The sequence below is a fragment of the Vitis vinifera genome, chromosome 6 (genome assembly GCF_030704535.1).
Source record: "Vitis vinifera cultivar Pinot Noir 40024 chromosome 6, ASM3070453v1".
Classification (NCBI taxonomy): Eukaryota; Viridiplantae; Streptophyta; class Magnoliopsida; order Vitales; family Vitaceae; genus Vitis; species Vitis vinifera.
In genome coordinates this window covers 16,718,116-16,742,911 of record NC_081810.1, presented here as the reverse complement: position 1 = coordinate 16,742,911, position 24,796 = coordinate 16,718,116, and the positions used below count along the sequence as shown (strand labels likewise).

The following is a 24,796-nucleotide window of genomic DNA, read 5'->3' as shown; positions in this document are numbered from 1 at the left end:
AGTATATTTAAAATGAAAATAAAAATAAATAAACCTCACACACAATATAGTGCCCAGTGTCCCAGCCATCCATGGGCGGATGCTACAATTCACCACAGGAGATAATAGGCAAAATCTGTTTCCCATGCAGTGCCACAAAAATACAGTGGTACTATGATTCATATGAAACCAACAGTAATGCCACAGCCTTTCTACTTCTACAGAAACCAAAGTGTCTTGAGAACAAATGGTGAAGTATGATTCATATGAAAGTTGATTTCAAATGGCATGGCAATGACCTTGTCACCGAACAACGACAAGAATGTTTTTAGCAGCGTGTAACTGGTAGTTTCAGCACAGTAATTTATAAAAATAAATAGGAGCAACATGGTCATCCTAGGGATAAATGAGGCATTGTAAGGAATGACAAACTCCGCAAGGAACCTCAGAACTTGAACTGCATTTGGGAAGTGTATCCAAGAGCCTCAAGGTGACCTGCCATGGCCTTGTTCATGGGCGGTGGCCCGCACCTCAATATCTACAACAATATGGGTGGTTACTTTCAGTTTGGTTTCCACTGTCGAATAAATTGAGAGGGAGACTGACAAGTAATTTGACATTTACCTGAATATTGGTTGCTGGAGGTGGGCAGTGGGTTTGAATCATTTCCTTTGACACGAACCCAACACCACCATTCCATCCTTCAGGTGGCTGAGCATGGATAAAAACACATTCCAGTCACAACAACATTTTATTAAAGTATGGAAAAGGAATATCCAGAGCCCATTAGAATTTCTATTTAGGTTATTTTCAGGGAACAACCAGAATCTATCATGCAGCTGAGTAAATAAGAAGCCATCATTTAATGTTGGAAATGTGGCGTTATCAACCATTTAGACCAGGTCAGGACACAAAATCATTTCAACTTTTTACAAGTTTTAATGATTCTTATTTTTCCATGGGGACTTTGAACTGAGGTTACTCACTGCATATACAGAAAAATCTTAGGGATTTTAATGCCTTCCATGGATATCATTTCTAGTGATGAAACCACTGTAGTTTTATAGAACCAGACTCTGGACCCTTTTCTTACAATAATTCTAGTTCAAGGATGGATTTGTTCATACATTTGCATGTTCTTCAAATGCAATGCCTTTAGTTCACATGATATGCAATTTCTCCCTTAAATCTCAAAAAATTTCCCTTAAAATAGATATAAGACTTTGAACACTAACACTCTGGGTATGATTATGTAAGAAAAGATATTTATTTTCACTTCCCTACATAAATTCTGTCATAAGGGTGATCATATTCTTCCCATGCAAAGATTCCCACGTTCACCGGTACCCATGGATTCCAAACAATCAGACTATATATGCATCATGTTTAATACTTTCTCTTCCACTGCTGGTCCTAAGCCAAGGATAACTAAGGAGAGTTGTGGTAGGTACATGGCCAACATAAAACAAAGTCAACCCCTATGAACATGAAAAGTTGTGGCTCTCACTAGAGGTGGATGGCACAAAAGGATTCATCCAACCAACCTGAAAAGTTGGGATGAGGGCTTTTGAGTGAGTTTGAATTGAGTACTATGTATTTTGAAGAGAACTATGAAGAAACACTAGGATTGTGCAGCTTACCTCAATTCCTCTTAGGTTGTGTTTGGTTCTCAGGAAGTATTAAGGGAAAAAAAAATGATAAGAAAAATATTTTTCTCATGTTTGGTTGTATTATGAAAAATATCAAGGAAAATAAAATATAATTAAAATTAGTTAGAAACTTGTATATTTTTTAATTATTTAATCTTTATATCGCATAGTTAAAATAAGTGAAATGAGTTTGAAATAGCATATAAAAATAATTTATTGATTTTAAATCCAATTTTTATTTTGCTTCACTTTTCATTTCCTTCTACTTTTCCTCTATATGTTCTTTCCTTTCCACTTTGCCTTAAATTTTTCGAGAACCAAACATAGCCTTATACTTCCAACATAAGAAAAGTTTTAAAACCACCAACTATGACTGTCAAAAAACATTTCAGAAAAGGTTTCAATATAAATGTTTTAACCAAACATGCTTTTCTTACCAATTATTACAAGTCTTCAAGCCAGTTGGATAATATTCTAATTCAAATATATGAACAAGAATAATTTGATGGTATAAGCACAGAGTCTTTCATCACAACCTTTAGCATGACGAGACATGCACAGGACATGCTATGAAATGCATGAAGTGATGGAGGTAGTTGAATAAAATGTATTGCATTTTCATAATTCACTAAGCAATCCCAATAATCAGTTGAAAACAATCTGATAAAAAAATATTTCTAAATATTTTCATCTATTTAAGAATAAATTTCGATGGAGATGAAATCACTTCCATTAACTCCTTTTTAGAGAAGTTATCACAACAGATGGAAGTTTCAGGGATAAAAAAGGTATGCATTAGCCATTAGGTTATGTAAAGCTTGTAGAAGATAAACTAATATATATATGTGCAGCAGCAAAAAATTAGTAGTACCTGATTCAGAACATAATAGACAGTGAAGCGGTTTGGAAAGTTAGCAGCAAAATTATCCAGCTCTTCCTGCACACAATGAATAAAATTAATCAACTTGCCTTAGTCAGCAGTCCTAATTCTGTATTCAATTTATCCCAGTCGTTTCCCTAGTATTTAGAATTTCCAGATGTCAAACGTGTCTTTAGTCATCCTTCTGAACTCCTATAATTAAGTTCTAGAAACTCCTCATTTCAAGAATTTAACAATGGCTTTTTCAGAAGATTTCAAGTCATGACTTGGGCATGTACAAATATAAAATCATTAAATGAGGAACAGGAGTTAATGGACTTATACACATGCATATAAACCTGTATGAGTACCCTGAGAGGCTGGGGCAAAAGTATATTTGGATGACCTGGGTTCAATTCCCAGGAGTGTCACAAACACAAATGTTTAATGGATTTCAAGTTGATTTGTTCTTCCCCTTCCCCCCCCCCCCCCCCCTCTCTCCCATAAAAATTCACCTCTCTTGTTTTCTTATCCCTAAATACCCAAATAGAAACCCAAGTTCCATCAAGCCCATCTCCTTCATTAGTGGTTACAACAACAGAACAGAAAAAAATAAATAAGTAAATAAATAAAATAAAATAAAAAATCCTAGAAACCAATCAGCCATATCCAAAGTAGCCACAAAAAAAAAATAATAATAAAAATAATCACTGAACACACTACAAACCAATTAGCCATATCCAAAGTAAGAGAAGTATCCACCATGACAACATGGGTGTACACAGGTACTTTATGAGAAATTGAAGAGTCTAGGCATTCTGCGTATAGATAAACTAACTAGAGTACTTAGAAAAATAATAGTAATCAACACTTCTCATCCTCAGAGATTCATCGCCATATTCAGTTATAGATTCTGTTCAAAGAACTAATCAGTTGCCCTTTTGGAATTCTCTCCATGGCCCAGCAAAAAATTAATAAACCTGATTCTGCAACAATATTAACCTACCCCAAAAAAAAAAAAAAGATTCTGCAACAATATTTATGTAGTTTGCACAAAGTAACATATCCATTTCTTGTTTTATGTTCTCAAAAACTTCTTTTCTTTCTTATTTTATTCATTTATCTAACTTTCGGGATTTTTATCTTTTGGCCTTATTTCCATTGTCTTTAAAACTTGCATGCATGACATGCACTTATCCAGGGTTTATTTATTTGTTTGTTTGTTTTTTTACCTTTAATAAAAATAGAACATTTTTTAAAATGCGTAAACAACTAAGTTCTAAATTGTAGCTATGCAAGTGTAAAATAAAAGGTGTAAAATGAACAACACAGACTGGCTGAATTGGAAAACCAATAGGGTATGTAAATAGGCCAACTTGGTTTAAATAGAATATAATGAAGAATACAGTTCCCTTGAACTTAACTACCATATTAATTTAAAATTATCAATCCAGCCGACGTCAGACTTTTATGCTATTCAGTGCAAGCTAGCCCTAACAAAAGTACGATTGATCTTTAGCCAATGATGACAAATCAATGCAGCTACTAGGTTCCCAAGTAACATCCATATTCAACTACAAAATATAATGAATCTCAGAAATCTATAAATTAGATTTAACATGTTAATTTTTCTATTTCCCACCCACTAGAGAAAGTGAGTAGAAAAAATTATTATCATGGTTTACATGCTACTTCAGTATATTTACTCAACAAAGCATTATTCCAACCATTTGGGAATGTCTGCAAGCCTTTTCATCATTCTTTCTACTCTATTTGATTCCATATTTTGTGCCTAAATAGAAGACCAACATGTCTTCTGGACTAGCTTAAACTATTCACTTTGGGTTCTATCAAAATAAAAAATTAAAAAATTAAAAAAAAAAAGGTCATTACATTTCAAAAGGAAAAAAAAAAAATAAGGAAAGAGTTTTCCTTGCACCTTTGTAGCAACTTCAAGTTCAATCATATCACTACTTTCTCATTGATCCAGTTTTCACTTGCTATTCATATTTAAGCCATCTTCATCAGGTTTCTCCCATCTTGTACCCCTGTGGGTGCTACCTCTACATGCTTTCAAGTGAACTCATGTCTCATTTATATGATTTCTAATTATCTTATCTTTTCACTTGCACAGATCAACATTGTTGATTCAATTATGCTCAACTTGAGAACAGTTGTTTCCTGAACACTCAACATTCCTCGTTGTCGCATATTTGTCTTATACATATTCACTTCAATTTGATAAGTAGAAGCATAAACCAATAGGAGTCTAATGCTATGGACAACATCCTATTATGCAAAAGTGTCCCTTGATTACAAGGGAACAAAATTCATTGTTTCTTGCCCATCACTCTCAACCACTCCATTGTTTAGACTACTAATTTCACTACAGTTGAAACTCAAACAACCCCTCAAACTCTGAAAGAACTCCTCATATTTTGATTCAGAATTTACCTAGCTCTAGCTGCAATAATCAAAACTATAAATATAACATGAGAAATAAGCCTACATGTGTTCAAGTAGTTCATCCATTATTAATCCAGACAAAGACAGGGCCTATTGCTAAATCCAAATGCAAGCCAGGCCAATTGACATTCTGTGTTTCCCAAGAACAAGTATGACAATCCAAGACTCCATTATTTTCAAAAACCAGCTGCTATCTCTCCAAAGCACTGTCATATGTTTCTTTCTCAAACAATAATGTAGCATAGAAATCTTGTTATTGTTCCTGGACCCTTTTATTAAGTCACCTCTTGGCATGATACCAAGCTGGTTCTCCAGCATTTCTTGTTCATGTTATAATCCTCCCCCTTCACAGTGCCAAAAGTTCAACATCTTGATAATCAATCAAGACATAATATCTTCTCAATTCATATATATGCAACAAAGTGCTTTTTGCCCATCATCTAACATTTTATTAGTCTTTAAAAATTTATTGAACAATTTTAGTCAACCAAGAGTCATGCCCTTTCCCATCTTCATTTTTCTTGTGTCCTCATTTTTAGAAAAGCCCTATGCACCTAATTTCTACAACTATTTGCAAGATTCTTCTAAATTAAGCACCCTCCATGACTTTGATAAATAATTTCTGAAAGAAGCTTTTCTCACTTTCTTTTATTTCTTCATCATTTGCCAACACCCATATTCACTTTTATGACCTATTATAATCAAACTTTTCACATTTCCTGTCCTTATGGTTACTCACTTTCAATAGGACTTGATCCTCATTCTTTGCATGCATACCGGTCCAGTGTTTATTGACAAAAATATGGAAGTCGTGCTATGTTGCAGATTTAGGGAAAGGGAAACAAAAAAAGAAAAACAAAAAAAAAAAAAACAGAAGGCATATGAATTCAAATCCATAAAATAATTGGCTTGGTTTCATCAATAGCTCAGAACTAAATCTGATCTTTCCAGAAGTGACATATGATATTTTTTCCCCCTCTAAACTTTAAGTTGTTTCGCTTTCATTTTCTTTGCATAACCAAACAAGAGAAATGAATTAGTTTCATTTCAATTCCATCAAATGCAAACAGAATAGAGGAACAGCCAATTCCTTTTCCATCCCTTTCTATTAATTGCTTCCATTCCCTCTCAAAGTTCGCCTCTACACACATTGTAAGAACACTTCAACAGAGAGGCAGAATAGGAAAGAAGCCAAACTTGACATCATCTAGAATTCACCCTTTCCTAGGTAGTAGTTGTCTTAGTGAGCACTTTTGCCTTATTTAGAAACACAAAAAGTGATGCATGGCCATGGTCTCATAATTTGAAAACCCAACCAACTCTAAATGTGATACTATCCTAAACTTCCTGAGATATAAAACAACCAGCATCTTGTGATAAACCACTTCAAGAGTTTCTTCCATGCCATCTTCCTTATCTTCATTTTATTAGTGGAAACAACCATGGAGGTAGCCAATGCCCCTTGACATGTGTCACCACCTCCCAATATCATGTGGAAGATTCTGAACTTCAATCATGGACACAATTCCCACATGAGTCACAAATTTATCCCTCAATGAGTGTAATAGTTACAAGGATAAAATTGCATTTTAAGGAACAACACAATTTCCATATCATGGCAAGGTGCCAATTCAAGAAGAAAAAAGAAATGAGCCTCTATTGCAAGGCTATTTAAAATGGGAAAACATGAATGCATAGGGAACCCAAACATCTCTCCACACTTTACGCTTTCAGCAGTACCTTTTGGGTTGCATTTGCACTGCTATTTTGATCAATGACTTGTGCTCCTGATCTGTAGTAACTCTTGAAAAAGCCAATTTAACCACTACCAAATTCAAGTACTAGGAAAGGCAGCACCAAATTAAGAGAAACTAATTTCTGAGCCATAAAAAAGGGGACAATGATGTGTGCAGAGACATTTGCTTTTTGAACTATTATGCACTTATCCATTCCTTTTGTAAGGACTTTGTATAGAGATTTTTGTACTTGTTGGGAGGAGTTCTCATCCTTCTTTGTGCTTCCTATTTCAACGTAATAAAATGGTTGTTTTTTATCAAAAAGAAAAGAAAAGGGGAAAAAAAATTGGAATCATGGCACACGTTAAAGAGTGGAGGATTTTTTTTTTTTTTTTTGATAGATAAACAACCAAATATAATAGAAAAGGCTAAAAAGCCACACGTATACAGGGGGTATACTGAACAGCCCTACACAAGGCTAGAAAAAACAAAAAAAGAGGGGAAAAAAAACCCCACCCACCCTCAAGTGGTCGCAAGCCACTCCAAAAAACCTAAAAGATAGTAGGTTTCCTCACCATTGTACACCCTAGCCCAACTCCACAAGTTACATACAAAAGAATTTTTGAATTTCTGAATATCTAAAGACCCTCCCCTGAAAGCTAACCTATTCCTTTCCTTCCAAGCCGTCCAAAATATGCACACCGGAATGGAATTCCATATCTTTTTTCTTTTTAAAGAGTGGAGGATTTTAGTGTACTAGAATAGCTAGATTAGGTTGACTATTTTATTCCAACAAACTTGATTCAATGCAACTACTTTTACGGGGTTTATTGGCTTCAAGAGCAAGATTGAAGACTCAAAGTGAAGTAGATGAAGGTATGTATGTAGTTTTGAATTTGATTAAGTAATGACAAAGTTACTAATTGAATTTAAAAGAAGTCTTAAGAAATTTAAGTTTAAAATTTTGTTTCCTCATCAATTGCTACCTTCCACCTTTATTCAACTTCGTATTTTATTCTAACTAAAGAAAAATATTATTTTGTCATTACCATCCCATCATTACTAAACTCCAAAAAATCTTTCAAGTCCAATTCTTGAAGTTACATTGGGAGAAAGGTGAGGAATTGTGTTGATTTGCATGTCTCAATACAATTTTGAGATGATCCACTAAGGAGCTTGAGGTGCTATGTCGATGATTGAAAAAGTGTAGGTGCTGGTTAGAGCAATTTTCTTAAGGAAAGTTTGTGCTTAGGTTATGTAAAGTTGTATACTTGCTTTTCATATTTAGTGAATTTACTTTTTGATTGACTTGATTGACTGTACAACATCCCATTTGAGATTGCCAGATGTCATAGTGTCCAGAAAATTTCCAATGATATGATTACAAATCTTTTCCTCTTCATAAAATTTAAATCAATGTATCAATACTTTTGTGTTAAATTTGATAAATGCAGAATGTTGATTTTCCAATGGCAAGCCATTTATACCAAATATATTACAATGCTAATACTAAGTCATGTTTCACTTTTAAGTTAGTTTAGCTAAAAGCCTGGGTTATGTCCCCCAATAGGTTTTATTAGTACACTTACAACAGTATTAGTATACCTCCAAATTTTATTTATTTCATATAAATTTTTCTTTTCATAGGCCAGAAATTTTTTTACCATTAATGTTATTATCATAAATTTGATGATAATAACATTTAGTGGTAAAAAAAAATCTGGCACATGCTTTGGCTTTGCAAGCATGCAACACTGATTAATATCTATGTAAAATTGAGATTTGAACAGAAGCACATATTTCGATATGCAATTTTTAATTCTCACTACCTAGGAGTATAGAATTAAAAATATCCTCATAATTAGGAGAGAAAGATTGATTCCTCTTGTAGTTTTTCTCTCCCATCAATACTTATCAAGAGTTCTTCTCCCATCAATACTTATTGACAGTTCTGCAAACATTTTGTAGTATTGTCTGAAGAGGGCAAACTTCATCAAAAGCAATCCTCTGTTCATGGAAAAGAATGATGGCAAAAGTATTCTGCAGACCATGTTGAGGTCCACCTAATAGTGGATTGAACTAGATTATAGTTGCACAGCTGGCAGTATTGATGAATGGGCCTGGATTCCATTAAGCAACTAATATGCATTTTGCTGGTGTATTGGGTGGTATTATAGAAGCATTTCCCATATTGCTTTCTTTTAGAAGTTCTATTGGTATTTTTTCGTATTCAAGGGAGGTAGGGAAAGTACATTTACTGTCTGGAAATTGTTCCACAAATGTTCATATATGTAATCATTGTCTTATTAAAGCACAGTAAACTCTGCAATCTTGCATTTCTAAATAGCCCATCATTTTTTAATTTGAATGGGGAACATGATATAGAATGCCTTGAATCTTAGGAGGATGTAGTCCTCAATAATAGATAAAAAAGAAATGAGAGAGAGAGAGAGAGAGATAGAGAGAGAGAGAGAGAGAGCTTTACCTTTAAAAGAATGTCCTCATATGTGACATTGGCATAAATAAGATGCACCTTGGTATTGTCACTTGGGTTTTCTAATATGGCTCTAGTGACCTAAAAGGAGCAAGTAAAAGCAAAAGCAATTATCAAACCCAAAATGATGCCGAAGATATGTGAAATATAAAGGAGCTATATGGAAAAGGCTCCAGCTCCTTCCACTTGTAAAATGCAGACCTGGAACATTGGAGTGATGCCAGTGCCTCCAGCAAGCATCCCAAAAGCTATAACTTGGCCAGGCTGATACTTGAAGCGCCCCTAGGACAATCATCACAAAACATCAACTAATTAATTAATATGAGGTCTTCAGTTAAACATTGGTGAACTTATGGCCTGGAAGACATTTGATTAGTTGTAGAAGTTTTTCTGTAAATAATTCAAACAATTAATAACCATATTATGAAAAATTAAGTACAAACATCATGTGTTGATTTCCTCATTTTCTTGAAGCATCAAAAGTTTTCAATGAATAAAAAACCACTACAGTTCTAATTTCTTTCAGGTTAGAGGAGAAAAAAAAAATCCATCATGAAAATACACCACTTACTGTGGATGAGGTATATTGAGATTGAGCACGTAGTAAGGTACTTTCAAAAGCAGGATTCATTTCTTTCAAAGCAGAAGACAAGAACAAACAAATAATGATTTCAAAATGCAAAATTATTTCTTTTTTACCAGATACATTGCAGACAAGGAAGAGTTCTTATGTAATATTTGCATTGGGTGCTATATATGCTATGCTCTCGCTTCATTGATTTATTTTATCTTATTTCCAGAACTCTCAATCAGATTTCTTTGCAGTGTTCTTTTCAACTTTGCTTCACATGAGAAAAATAAGGGAAGAAAGTAAAGAAAATGCTAATGAATCAATGAATTTAGCATATGGAACAGAAGTCTAATCCATCACAATCATGTCGCATAGATTTCATATTGCTAGAGCACTAACTCTTTCTGGTACTTGGAAAGTATCGTTGTGGAAATTTTGTCACATATGAAGCAGCATTCATTATTTTAACTGCTAGTGCTTATGGCAACATATTAAGAAACATGTGCTGGAGCACAATAGACAATAATAACCAATGAATCTGGTGATGATCATAATTGAAGCAACACTGGTAGTCTACAATGCTGGCTGTCAAGTGGCATTGCAGGGTTCTGGGCAATCTTTTGTAGGGTGAGAGTCAGAAAAATCACTTTTGAAAAATAATGTAAAAGATTCCCATAGATGTTGACTAAGCTAGGGGAGATAATCCTAGCTCCAATCTTAGTGCTTCTTACTTGATCAAGTCACCACTACTATACCCATTGACTAATTTGAATCTATAAATTATTTACAATCAACAATGGTATTAGAAGTTAGAAATTGACTCAGGATTTGAAGAATCAAATTTCTGAACACAATGAGTGGAGCTCACCCAGTAAACCATGTCATACATAAGCACGAGTTTAAGATGCACCATTTTGATTTTGGAAACCAGAATGAGGCAAAAAGAAATGGGTGAAGAAAATAACACGTATCAAAAAGGAAGAGTTTTTACCTTAGGTCCCTTCACAGCCAGGTAATCACCTTCACACATCTCCCGAAAATGATGGGACATCCTTCCTTGTGGATACATCTACCCTTAAGAGAAATTAAAATCAAAAAAGGGGGAAAAAGAGAAATAAATGATGACAGTGTATCAAAACATTGGAATATTTGAGTGTTTAAGAACCTTTATAACGAGTTCAAAGTATCCAAGATCTGAATCTAAAGTGGTTGGAGTATATGGTTTAACAACATCTTCACCAAGACTATCCTTTCCCCTGTTGGGAAAAACTATAAAAGGTTATCACATGATAGAATCTAATGGCACTCAATAATGTCATACATGTATCACATACGAAGAAACAAAACACATAGCATTGTATATGAATGGAATACAAGACCAAAACAACCAACCTACTTGCAACTCATATGTTGTCCAATTGGAAGTCCCAACACTGAAGTTGGTGTTGGAAGAGCAAATATAAATTTAGCCACATTATGGCTGAGCTGGGTGCGTTTTATAAGTTTGAACTCCTTGAAGTTTTCAGGATCCAAGCAACCTATTAAGGCACATCCTGGCATTAGAAAATACGCAGATGGAACAAAAGGCATAATCCTGCACTTTTAATCCATAAAGCCTCAGAGTTGGGATGCAAAGAAGTTTCAAAAATGAAGTGAAAATGGAGAATGAGGAAAGAGAAAACAAAAAAACAAGACATCCCAGATAAAGAAAAGTGAGAACTACAGATTTTTCGAACAACATGAGATTGTTATAGAATGGAAAATGAATTTTTCTGGAAAAGATTTATTCAGATTTTAACATTAAAACTTGAAAAAAAAAATGAATAAACCAAGAATCCAATTCCAAGGACCCCTCATTCCAAAGTAACCCATGAGATAACTACGCCCAAGTCCCTTTCCACATAGATTACAAATTTATTGAGTAACCCATAAGATAACCACACGCAAGTCCCTTTCTAGTTTGTACCTGGAGATTACTAATTTATTAACCCATTAGATAAACTGTTTTTAGAATCCTTCCAGTTGATATTTTGAAAAGTTTCATTATCTTAATGACAATAATTTGTCAACAATAATGAAAATAATTTGCTTCGTCTTTTTTTTTTTTTTGCATATTAAATTATAAATTTCTAACCGATTTCCAATTAGTATTAGGAGAATTTATTTCGTGAAACTTTGGGTTTAAACCCATACCATGCTTTGTGTTCTTTGTTTAGCTGTAACTGTCTTTCATCTACGAGATATTTCATCCTACACTATCGGATGTAGATATCAGAAGTCACCTATGCTTTAAAGTCCTTTCACCTGAAACCCCTTATTGTAAAGAAAATTTTAGTGCCAACATATTAAGTTGTTTGGCAAGCCTTGGCTGGCCAATCACATAGATGCAACTAGTCTAAAATTCTTCATTTGCTCCCCACTTTCAAATAGAAGTGTAGCATAAAACTCATTTTCTTTTGAATCAAAAAAGGCAGAAGCAGCAAACCCAATATCCTGTAGGTTGTTGGTCAACATTTTGGAAAATAGTTCACAAAAACAATTTTTGAGAATAATTTTAAGACCAGTTTATAATTGTTTTCAAAAACAAAATTTTGTTTGGAAACTCAAATATGAAAAATAGTTTCTCAACTTATTCTTCATGAAGATATTGTCCACTTATGAACAATGCAAAAGTATTCTCTATATTTTCATTGTTCAAGAATACTCTAGTAGACACCAACAAACACCCCCTAATTTGTTCTAAAAAATAACTTATTTTCATAACAAATTTTCAAAAAACTGTTTTCAGACAAAAGTTGTTTAGCTAGATCGGTATTCAGCATATAATGTTCATTGTTCATTTTTATTCCTCTTTCTAGGCCTCTTGCACCACAACATTTAAGACACTCCTCTCAATGTTGTTTAGCTAGATAAGTAGTCAGCATATAAATCAAAAGGGTTTAGATAGAAGGAGAAGAACATTGATTAAGGTTTCTATTAAAAGGAGTTGTGTTCATCCTCATTGAGAGATAAGATGCTCTATATTGTACATCTTCATGTGGTACTCTACTGATGTATAGGTGTCCTTAGTATATAGGAGGAGTTCAATTATAGTTTTTTTTTTTTTAATCATTTTTGGTAAATTTGGGGAGGATTCCTCATCCTTCTCATGTACTTCTTTACCCATATTTAATTCATATTTTGTTTCTTATTAAAAAAGAAAGAAAGAAAGAAAGAAATTGTACCGGGATCTGAACACTACAATACCATCTCCCATTTGTTAACTAACTAGGATAGAAAGTATAGAAGGGGGTTTTCACCAACAGTTCCACCATGTATTTCCGTTGCTCATGGTGAAGCCATCTTAACAATAGAATTGGAGGTTCTATTTTCCCAAGTTAAATGTACCAGTTCATATCCAAGAATGAGTTTAACACCAACCCAACCATTGCATTATCTTTGCCTCCATATCCATTCATGACCATAAATTTAGTATTCTCAATACTATAGACATCTCATACATAAAGTCTAATTCAATATTAGAGATTTAACGATTCAAATCTTTGGTGTTATTGAATCACAAGTATACTAACCCAACGTAGGAGTTATGTACCAAATTATTCAGTCCCAAAAGATAATAAATAAATAAAAATAAAGGCACTATTTGACTAGTGTCTGACACTACTTTCCTTGCGTTTGAAAAGGAAAAGCAAGAACAACTATGCTTTCAAAACTGCTACCACTACCACCAATAACACCACTCACTGCATCAAGCCATTACTACCACATCTTCCTCCACTGCCATTGCCATCGGCACCTCCTTTCAAAAATCAAGTATGCTTTTTCATCTTTTCAGCCCAAGAAAAACCAAAAATTATTTTCTTAGAAAAATAAAATAAATTCAATAGCAGTATCAGAACAAACAAATAAGTCAGAAAGCAAGCCCAGATGTACAAATATTTCCAAGTAATTCATGAAAAAACAAAGAAGATTGCGTTAAATTTTCCATCAATTTTGGGAAAGAAAAAAAAAATCGCAATGAATGTCTCTGCTTTTGGTAGACGATATTGAAAAACTCATCCTCATCATCATATCATTCAGCAAATCAATGCTGAAAAATTCTCCAAAGCACTATTATCAGATTTAGAAATACCAAAAACAGGCCAAAAATTTAAAAATAAATAAATAAATAAAAAGGAAAAGAAAAGATAGAAGGAGGAAACCTTTAGGTTTTTTGATGAAATAGAAATAATAGGCGGTTCCGGCGCCAATGGCTGCAAGAGCAACGGCTATGCTCAATACCTCCACTCTGTGTGAGTGCAGAAGTTCCATTTTCAAAAGCTCTCCGATATTCGCCTTCGATTTTAGTCTTCACCACCAACAAATGCAAGGAAATGGAGAACAGAGGGTTGGTTTCAGCATAGATTGTTTTTCATTTCTCTCTCGTTGACGTTTTGGGCTGCAGCCAACACGCCCTTATTAGTTAGGGGAATTTTCGCAACCACGAGTAAAATTTTGTCTTTTAGAAACTTTGCTTTTTACTTTTGAAATTCAATGGATTTTGGGGAAAATAAATGTCTTTCCATACATTGTAATAGTAATATTGAGACCCTTTCAAAAATACCCTCCCACACTTTGACGGCTCTACTAGTTAGATTACCCACTTGAAAAAGTTACGTAAACAAAGTCCAAGTTAGCAACCCACTAAAGTTGATGACATGGATCATGTACATGTCACCATCCCACATGGATTGATTTTTTAAAAAATATTTACCCTCAAATGTCTTCTTCTTTCTTCAACCAAATCTTAACACCAAAAACTCATGTTCTTTATTCTTCGTTCATAGGCATAATCCATCAGAAGGCGAAACAATCCATAAAAAGTCCTATAGCTTCTCAATTTGCCATAATCCATCAGCCCAAACGAACCTCCAAACTTGATTCCTTATTTTGTGTTTCCTCCATCACCATAAGGAAGACGACATCATCATTTTCCCACCAAACATCAATCTGAAAACAAAAGTCCAAGTGTGAACCCCCTAACAAAGGCTAGGTAGACAAAGAACTCCTTTCCTTCTTCTCATTTCAGCACCGACAAAGTCATTTCTCCCCTTGCTATACTTCCTCTTTTGTTTTTACATTGAAGAAGGAGAAAGAAAGCGATTGAGAAAAAAAGAGAACAAAACATATAAATATTGTAATTGCATTTAACTTTTAAAGCAAGGGTTTTTCCATGTGATATATGTATTTTATTAAATTTTGTAATAACTATTTATTTTGATTTGTCATTTTGATTCTTTGAGATTTGAATACTGTCATAGTTATGTGATTTATGCAATTTTGTGATTTAAACTTGATTACATTGCATATTTCTACATGTTGAATGTTCATTAATATTATATCTAATTTTATATTTTAATTTATTTAGGGTTTATTTGAAATGAAATATGGTTTAAAATTTGATAAATGATGGGAAAATGAGATAGTCGTAAGTTATATTGATTTTGTTTTATTTTTTGAATTGTTGTGTTTGTGTTGTATATGGTTGTTAGGAAGAATATGAAAAAGAGAAGAAAAATATGACTATTGCATGAGAAGGGAATACAACTTTTAGAAATATTTGAACAATTTATTTTGTTTAATGTTGTTTATATGGGATTCTAAAATGAGTAGGTTGAGTGATTTTTTATAGTTGTTAATTGGTGAATTTAATGCATGAGAAAAGAATTCATGTTTAGTCATGAGTATAAATTTAAAAAATGATTGGGAGTAAAGTTTGAATAATTTTCTTCATAAAAGTTTTGAATTCGTAATGAATGAGGGTTGAATTGAAGAAGAAAATAAAACAAATGTAGTAAAATAGACATGAATTTATGTGGGAATTAGGGAAAATAGTAGTGGAGCCTTAGGTGCAAATCTAATGCTCATAGCCACAAATATGAAATTTGTTTTGTTTATATGTGTGTAGTGGTCATAGTAGGGGTCTACCCTTGGATGAAGGGGCTAACCGTAATTCAGGTAATAACATTTGGATGAAATAATTGTTTTCGTAAGAGGATGTAGTAAGTGAATTAGAGGCTGACCCATTTGTTTGGAGGTAGGCCCTTAGTTGAAAACATTGTTGTGGTCTAATCTAGGCAGTAGACAAAATAAAGGAAGACCCGTTGTTTCAGGGGCAGGCCCGAAGAAAGTGACATTTGCACAATTTGGCTTGAAGAGTTTAAAAAACAATGGTTGGCCCATGAATTGAGAGGTTCACTCTGCAACTTATATAACATAACAAATTACTACCAAATAAAATAGAATAATTGCATTTCTTAATCTTAAGTATACACTATGCATGTCCATATTTACAACATTAATTGAAGACCATGAAATGTAAATGAAGCTCGCTTGTAAAGTTCCAAAGATAAATGATATATTAATATATGATGGTCATAGGTGTGATAATCAATTTTGTTATAAGTAAGTTGGTCTAAACAGTGTTATTAAGAAATTAGTTCATTCTTTCAATTTGACTAAAGGTTCGTGTTTCTAAACAGAGGCTGTACATGATCGAGTACCATTTAAATGGATCCAAGTAATACAATTTATTGTTATCTCCACATTGGAGGAGAGCTAGTAAGAGGTGAACATGGCAGTGTGGAATATATGGGTGGGAGACAAGAGGGTCTAAGTTTAGAACAATCAATGACATATAATGATTTTGTTTCAAGGATTTGTGGGAAAATGAACATCAATATAGTGGGACCAACATTTTCGTACACTCTCCCGTTTGATCTATATGCACTTCAACCATTGAAAAATGATGAAGACTTGACAAACATGTTTCAATTTAGTGACCGATTTGCACGTGTATATATATGTTTAACATCAACAGTTGAAGACGAAGAAACAATTGAGAATGGAGGACAATGGTAAGCTATATCAAAAGAATATCTAATCTTAAATGATTCCGTGTATTTATTTATTTATTAATATTTATGTTTATTCATTAGATGTTATAATGCAGATTGAACAAAACAATCATAGGGTCTAACTCACCGGTCCCATATTCAATAAAGGATGTTGATATTAGAATGCAATCACGAGGATTTCATCAAAAATGTGTTGAATCACATGTTGGTCCACTAGAGTCAAGCCATTTTGAGAGTGCAATATTGGGTAGTGGGCATACCTTCTCAACTGAAAATGAATTTTGGGATGCAACATATCTCATGTCAGTAGGAGGTCATTTTAGATATAAGTTTAAAATGAATTGTCTTAAGCATATGATTGTAATATGTGTTGTTGAAGGATGCAATTGGAAAGTAACTACTCATGCTGTTGGGATAACAAAAATAGTTCAGGTGCAGACATTTAGAAATGAACATAACCACTATTTAGAAGATGTGTCAGTTTCCAAACCAACAGTTTGTTGTAATCAAGCCACAACTATTATTGACGATGTTATTCATTCAAATCCAGACTACTTGCCCCGTCAAATATGTAAAGACTTTCATTGACAATACAAAATGCAATTGAATTATTGTCAAGCATGGAACTTGAAAGAGAAGGCTAAAGAACAAATTCACAGTGTGCCCCAATGTTCATATAAGTTATTACCTTGCTTGTGTACAAGGCTTATTGAAACAAATCCAAAGATGATTGTTGAATATAGATGTTCGGATGATGGTCATTTTATACAATTGTTTGTTGTCCTTTCAGTGTCAATACATGGGTTTAAAATGGGATGTCGGCCTATTATATCAATAGATTCATCCCATATGAGTGGGTCATACAAGGGTGCTTTATTTTCAATTTCTTTTTATGATGTTGATTATGCCATGTTTCCACTTGCTTATGGCATATTTAGCTTTGAGAATTATCTTTGGTTCTTAGAGAAATTGAAGATGATCATAGGTGAAAGAGAGGTTATAATAATATCTAATAGGCACCGAGGGATTATTTGTTGTGTTTCAAAGGTATTTGGTAGTGAAAACCATGCACATTGCTATCGTCACATTAAAGAAAACTTCAGTAGCTTTCTAACAAAGTTGAACACTAAATGGAGGAAAGGAAAGGAAAATGCTTTGCAAATGCTTGATTCTATCGCCTATGCTAGGTTAGATAGTGATTATGAGGTTGCAATGAATACTTTAAGGACATTTAATCATGAATTGGCAAAGTGGGTTGAAGAAAATAACCCTCAACATTGGGCAATCTCTAAATTTAAGAAGATCCGTTGGGATAAGATGATAAGTAATCTGGCCGAGTTTTCTTCATTGAGCATATGGATAAGTTAGGATCTCTTTTATTCGAGCACAAAAATGGACTTGTAAAATAGAATGGGTGTATTGGTCCTAAAACAGATGAAAAAATTACATTGAACATTGCAAAAGGTGAAAATTATATCACTTATTTACACTTGGGTAGTTCGATGAAAGTATCCAATGGAAAAACATTCTTAGAAGTGGACTTAATGGAGCAAACTTACACATGTAAAGCATGACAAACGTCTAGAATCTCATGTGATCACGCTTGTGCAGCTATACGACGAATGGGGTTTGATGTATTTGATTATGTTGATGACTGGTATAAGTACAATTTGCAAGAGAAGATATACTCTAGAAGCATGCGTACTTTGGTAACGCATGACATGCCAATGATTGATGAAGATGAAACTATTCATGATGCCTTGTGTCATACTTATCCCTTTTTTAATCCTCCAACCACAAAGTGGCCTCTTAGAAGACCTAGAAAACGTCGAATCAAGTCTCAATTCATGTAAAAAAAAAACCATTCATTATTCTTGTTGTAATGAGCCTAAGCATAATCGTGTGACATGTAACAACCCATTGTTGTAACTATTTGATTAAACTTCATAATGTAACATTGACTTTATATTAGTGTGTAATAGTTTGGTAATCTTTATTGTTGTTTTCTTGATTATAAGTAATGACTAATTTATTGGATTTGTAGTGTTTGATGTACATATATTGTGATCGTATGTTGTTCTTCAATATTATGAGATATATTACATGATAATGTAATTGCAATAGCAAAATATGTACCTTGGTGATGATTGTTCAAAGATGCCATTGAAGTCACATAGATTCACATGGCGTCCTTGGCAAAAAAAAAAACATATTGTTAACCGGTGGGCATAATCGTGACCGACCTTTACATGTAGGGGCTACCACTTTTTGGCTGATGTCCTTTAATCATATTATTTAGTTTTGTGTGAAGTCTGCAATAGCCAAAATAAGGGTCGGTCTGTTAGGTCATAAGCATTCTGTAGACCCTCAATTTTGTCCCTTTAGCACATGTCTTTAAATTTTGTTTTCAGTGTTCCATAGTAGTTCCTTGGTGGCCCATTACTACTCGTACAATTTACCTTTTTCTGAGTCACCTCGGAGACTTCGGTTGAGAGATTTATCCGACCCCTTATTGTGACCCTTGGCAGCCCTAACTTAGACTTAGGCTTTTTTTTTTTAGGATAGCTTTTAGATACACTTGGCCCATTAGGCACTACCCTAGGCCCACTTAGTCTCATCTTAGGCCTGTTTAGGCACACTTGGCCCATTCGGACGTTTTTAGCGTGACTTGTATGACTTGTGTGGTTACATGGCTTGTGGGGCCCATTTTTGTATTTATTTGTTTAGTTTTAGTTTTATGATTATCATTCACTTTTATTAGTTATCTTCCTCTTTATATTATTATTTTCCTTAACTTATTTATTTATTTATTATTTATTTTTATTTATTTATTTATTTATTTTTACCGTTTCCTAATTTATTTACTTACTTATCTATTCGTTCAATTATTTAATTTCAAAAATTTCATGTTTTGCAAGGAAACTTACCATTGGAGTTTAAGGAAGGTGGGACTCTCCTCGGAAGGTTTTGGAGGGGAATTCAAAATGGGGAAGATTGCTTTCGAATTGGAAGATTTGAAAAAGGAAAAGGAGAAAAGAAGAGAGGAAATAAGAGAATTTGCCTTTTTAGAGAGATTTAGGTTTTAGGGGGTAATATATATATGTGAGAAAAGGAAAAGAAAAAAAAGGAGAGACGTATTGGAGGCATCGGAGGAAACCATTTAAGAGGAGAAGAAGAAAGAAGCACAGAAAACCAGTGGAGATTTTCTGAGGATAGAAACCAGTGCAGATTTTTTTTTTTTTCGTTAGAATGAAGCATTCCCAGGTATGTCTACTGTAGATTCCTTCTTCATTCCCATTATCCTTTTGTTATGTACTAATCTTTGCCAGATTTTGAGTCTTGCTTGGATGCTAGGGGGCAGAATGACAGAGGTCACATGCTTGTCTACATTGATACTTGCTTCTATAGATGTTATTGATTTATCCCTTAGGAGTTCTCTAATTTTGATTTAGTGCTGCTAGGTTCCATTTATTATTATTTCCTGTGCATTACATGAGAACTGTGGTTGTATTCGTTTGTTGGAATCTGCTCGTACTTATCCCATCATTCCAAACCCATTGAACCTAACATGAAATGGGTTTTCATTTAATGGATCACTTATTTGTTCATCCCTTTTTTTTATCAAACTCTATTTTGGCGGGGTTGTTTTTCCATAGTTGAGCATGCTTCAAATTGCTCTGTTTTGCTTCCCGGGTGTGTCTTCCTATATTTATGAATGAATAAGGTATAGATTTGTGGGCTTATGAGCTGTAAAGGTGATTTCAGTGGGGTTGAGATTCTGGGTCCACAAGAAAAAATAAAATAGCAGAAGAGAAAAATCTGTAAGAGAGTTGGGAAGTCCAGAGTAGTGCAAATCCTCTTGGGCGTCTTTGGTTCAGAAATATCAGAAAAGTTAGAAGGATGAGAAAAACAAGAAAGATTGTTTGCCTTTGAACTTTTGATTGCTTAAAGATGTTTGACAATGACCACTGTAAACAACCTGCTACTTTAATGGTTGTGATATTTGAATGTCAGTATGAAGATGTGATTGGGGTGAAAGTGCTGAAATCAGAGCTCAGGAGAAGATCATTGACTGTTGAGTCTGATATGGAATACAATTGAAATGCCAACATTGAGATATTTGGAAGAAGGGGTCTTGCTCCAGGAGTTAGACTTGGTGGGGTGCTTGGTGACTCACTTACCAGAGTTGTAGGAATGCAAGCAGATGCACTTTTGTTTGCAGAGGCCAGAAAACAGGGTTTTGATTCTTTGGAAAGAGAAGATGACATTTTTACTATAGAAGAGAAAGGATCTGATGCTACTGGTGACCATGATAGGATTGTGGTGAATGATGACAATATCCTACAGTGGGCACTTGTTCTGGAACCTGTTAGGGAGCTACCTACGAATGGGGAAATCAAAATTAGAAAGTGTATTTATGAGGCTCTGGAGAAAGATTCATCAGAATGGGCAAAGAAAATATTGGCGCATTCAATCGGTAAGGAGAATGGATACTCAGACCAATGTTCTCCACATGTACCTACAAGATGGCTCGATTATTCAGGACATTGTTTTTGGTTAGTTTCAGGCTTAAATGCATGACTATTGCGTGAAGACTATGATTCTAGTTTCTACGCATGAAAAGAAGTTGATTGGAAGGAATTCAGTTATTTATATCATTGTTAGGCCATGAGTTCAGAATTATAGAAAATTCATAGTTTGCATTGAAATACAATTAGTGGAACAAATCCCTGAAACTGGGCAGAATCTTTAACTTCTTCTAAGCAAACTTTGCAGATGGAGCCCACCTCAGTATAGAGGCATTCAGATGTTCTTAATTGTTTACTGACATGTGCCACTTCCAGACTATGGTTATTCACGTGGATGGTTTAATAGCTAAAATTCGTAAATACAAGAAAACTTGGTGCATATAAGGTGTTTAGGCAGCATGGAGGCTTAGCAGTTGGGAATTGATGGATGAGTACCTTGATGGGACTGACAAGGAAGGTTTACTTTGCAGCAGCTCTGAGAATAATGCTTCTTTTGACATGGATGTTGTGAAAATTCCTCAGGCCATGATAAAGAAAGACCAATTCTCAGTTGCTGAGAAAATTGCTCTGTCCAAACGAGCTCTGATTACCCTTCCAGTTGTTGCTGAAATCAATTGATTTGGCTGATCTGAGATTTACAAAAATGATGGAAAATTAGGGAAATCGGCTCAGATTTACACAGCCACCCCTTTGGGCAAGAGAGTGGCTTTACAAAGATTGGTTCTTGGTGCAAGTGGTCTTGGTGCCCAAGTTGGTGATTGCTGGCTTCGATATGTAAAGCTCTATCGCTCAGCTGGTTATTATGAGACAGCTAACCAAGCAATTCTGGAAGCTCAGGCTTCAGGTCCACCTAAAGCTCACATGGAGAAAGCTTTGGTGGGTTGTTAAAAACCTAAGCGAAGGTTCCGTTTCACTGCTAATCTCAGCAAGTGATTCGAAGCTCAAGCTATTCAACTTTCCAATGAGGGGAAGTTTAGAGTAGCAGTTCTAGTTTCACAGGCCGCACTTCAGTTTATTCAAGGTTTGTCTAGACTATTGGAATTCCTTAGTTTTGGAGCTGTTTGAGGCACACCATAATTTAGATAATCTTGCGATGGCTGCAAATACGACGGGACTGCAGATACCATTGATCCCTGGTACGGTTGATGGCCTTGGTTCACAACTTCTGCAGCGGCGGCGGCTTTATTCTGGTCTTATGTCACAGTTGAGATTGCTTATGATCTGTTGAATGGCTAAGCATGAAATTCTGATTGTTGAAAATAAAAATGGGAATATTGTTCGTGAAACCATGAAAGACAATGACGTCCTTGTTCAGTATAAGATTATGAGACAAATTCTGATCTATTTGTCGCACCTTGATCATGAGGATACTGAAAAGCAGATGCTGAAGAAATTAAGCAAGCAGCTGAAAGATGAGGATTGGACATGGAATAACTTAAATACATTATGCTGAGCAATAGTATCCATATCCGGTTCTATGATGGAAGAACAGGAAAACAGATTTCTGGTGATGGTCATCCATGATTTACTGAATTTATGAGAAATCACAAAAGGAAAAAATAATAAGGACATCCCCAATTACAACAGCAGAAAATATGAGGGTTTATCAACACCAGCTATTGTTTTAAAGTCTGAGCTTATGTATGCTCCCATGTTGGGGAATGGGTCCGAGTTACAGGCTTCTCTGGATACATGCTCTGCTTCAGTTCATGAATTTCGGATTCCTCCTAAAGCTTTCCTTGGACTGCATTCATATTGCCCCGTTCATTTTGATTCTTTCCACGCCGTGCTTGTCGATATAGGCTTACATATTCCTCTGTTGAGAGCTGGTATTCATGCGCCTTCATCGAAAGTACCCAGCAATTTTCATGCTGTTGAAGACGTTGCTGGAGAGAATCTTGACGGATCAATTCAAGTCTTTAAAGCATTATTTGCTGCCTGTGACAGACTTCTTGAAGAGCTCCAGAAACTTAGCAAAACGATTAATCAGACAATTGATTCAACTGATTTCATTTCCAAATTGAATGATACAAAGATGGTTATGTTCCATATCATTTTGCTAGAATCAAATTGTGCCAGGGAGCTTCATGGAACTACTCAAAGAAGGGCGAAGTGTTTCTGGAGATACTGAACGAGTGTTTGGATCAGATAACGAGTGCTTTATGGGACAGCCCATAATTCATGAAATTGTTCTTAATAGCTCAGTCTCAAAACATTCCTCTCATTGAATTTCTAACTCTTCTAATAACTGTCAATGGTGAGGATTATAGGTCCATTCATAGAGACAAAATTCTCAAGACCATTAGAAGATCAGATTGCTAATGGAGCTGTACCCAATTTTTCAGAATAAAGAACTCGGTTAGAAGTTCATGACACTTGTCAAGGATTGAAGTTCTATTCAAACTATTGTCATGACTTAATTTTTCCTAATTTTCTGAAATAATGCCTATTGCTCTACATAATATCTCGGTTTACGAAAAGCTTTACTCAACATCATCTAACATTAGTACTCCATGAAACCGATCAACAATTCTACAAGTCTCCAAGGCTTCCTTGTTATCAATACTAATGGTTTCCCTGGGATTAAAAATTCATGAACAAGGACTTTCTGGATCATTTAAATTTTCCTAGTCATATTCCTAAAGATTCTAATGAAATGGAAAAGGAGATTTTTCCCAGATCAGCTGGTATCTATATCCGAAATAAGACTGCTCGATCAAGTCAGAACGTGCTTGAACTTCTTTGTAAAGCGGATCAACTAAGGGATCAAAGTGCAGCATGCTCAGTTCAGATCTCAGAGAGGAAGCCATTATCTGAAATATCAGAATCAGAAATTTTTATGGTTCTATAGGTCACCTTCAGCGAAATCAGTCCTCTGCTTCTTAAATCAGTTAATTCGCTCAACTCACATACCTTTCCTGAGATAGAAGATAAGGGTCGTGCACGGTTGACATCCGTTCCTCCTGTTCGGTCTTTACCTCATTCTTATGAAGCGTCTCAAAGAGAGTCGGGGTATAATGAATTCTTGGGGAAAAGAGCATCCGAGACTGTATGCAAGGCATTTGATGAAGTATATGGAATAGAACTCGCATGGGGTCAAGTGGAAATTAAGGATTTATTACAGTCCCTTCAACAGCTAGAAAGATTATATTCAGAAGTTCATTTACTGATGTCACTGAAACACGATAACATCATCAAGTTTTATAACACTTGGGTTGATGATATGAATAGGACTATTAACTTGATTACAGAGTTATTCACTTCCAGGAGTTTGAGACAATATCGGAAGAAGTATCAGCATATTGACCTCAAAGTTACCAATCCGTTTCGAGTCCCACGGATGCCCAAGCTGTCTTTGAAACTCTGACAAGAAGGAGTAGCTATTCAGACCATCTCCAACAGTACACCCAGTGCTGATAGTTTCTGGTGGATAACAGGGGTCATTACAAGGAAATAGGAAGGTGCCGCCGCTATTCTTCTAAGGGAATTGAACTGAATGGCACAGCAGCATGCTATTATTGCTCAAGAACATCAGAATAACATGAACTCTTATCATTTCATCATGGAACAGCCTCCACGCTCTCTGCAGGACTCTGGGGAACATCACCTTCTGACGC

The 24,796-nt window shown here is 34.8% G+C and overlaps 1 protein-coding gene across 1 annotated transcript; it reads right to left on the bottom strand.

Moving 5' to 3' along the window:
* Positions 1–216: 216 nt before the first annotated feature.
* On the bottom strand, positions 217–14,319 carry LOC100247986 (NADH--cytochrome b5 reductase 1). The gene is made up of 9 exons (XM_002273189.4): positions 13,957–14,319; positions 11,151–11,292; positions 10,920–11,010; positions 10,746–10,823; positions 9,385–9,465; positions 9,175–9,264; positions 2,500–2,565; positions 604–690; positions 217–517 (listed from the first exon to the last, which is right to left on the bottom strand). The coding sequence occupies exons 1-9, from the start codon at positions 14,063–14,065 to the stop codon at positions 425–427; spliced, it is 837 nt and encodes a 278-aa protein (XP_002273225.1). The 5' UTR covers positions 14,066–14,319; the 3' UTR covers positions 217–424.
* Positions 14,320–24,796: the final 10,477 nt, after the last annotated feature.

What these genes read in the sequence shown, in the direction of transcription:
- LOC100247986 (XM_002273189.4), bottom strand. Translation starts at nt 14,065, where the DNA reads ATGGAACTTCTGCACTCACACAGAGTGGAGGTATTGAGCATAGCCGTT. An exon ending in GCATCACTCCAATGTTCCAG is followed by an intron (nt 9,265 to 9,384) that starts GTCTGCATTTTA and finishes TGCTCCTTTTAG; the next exon opens with GTCACTAGAGCCATATTAGA. An exon ending in ATGAGGACATTCTTTTAAAG is followed by an intron (nt 2,566 to 9,174) that starts GTAAAGCTCTCT and finishes CATTGTGTGCAG; the next exon opens with GAAGAGCTGGATAATTTTGC.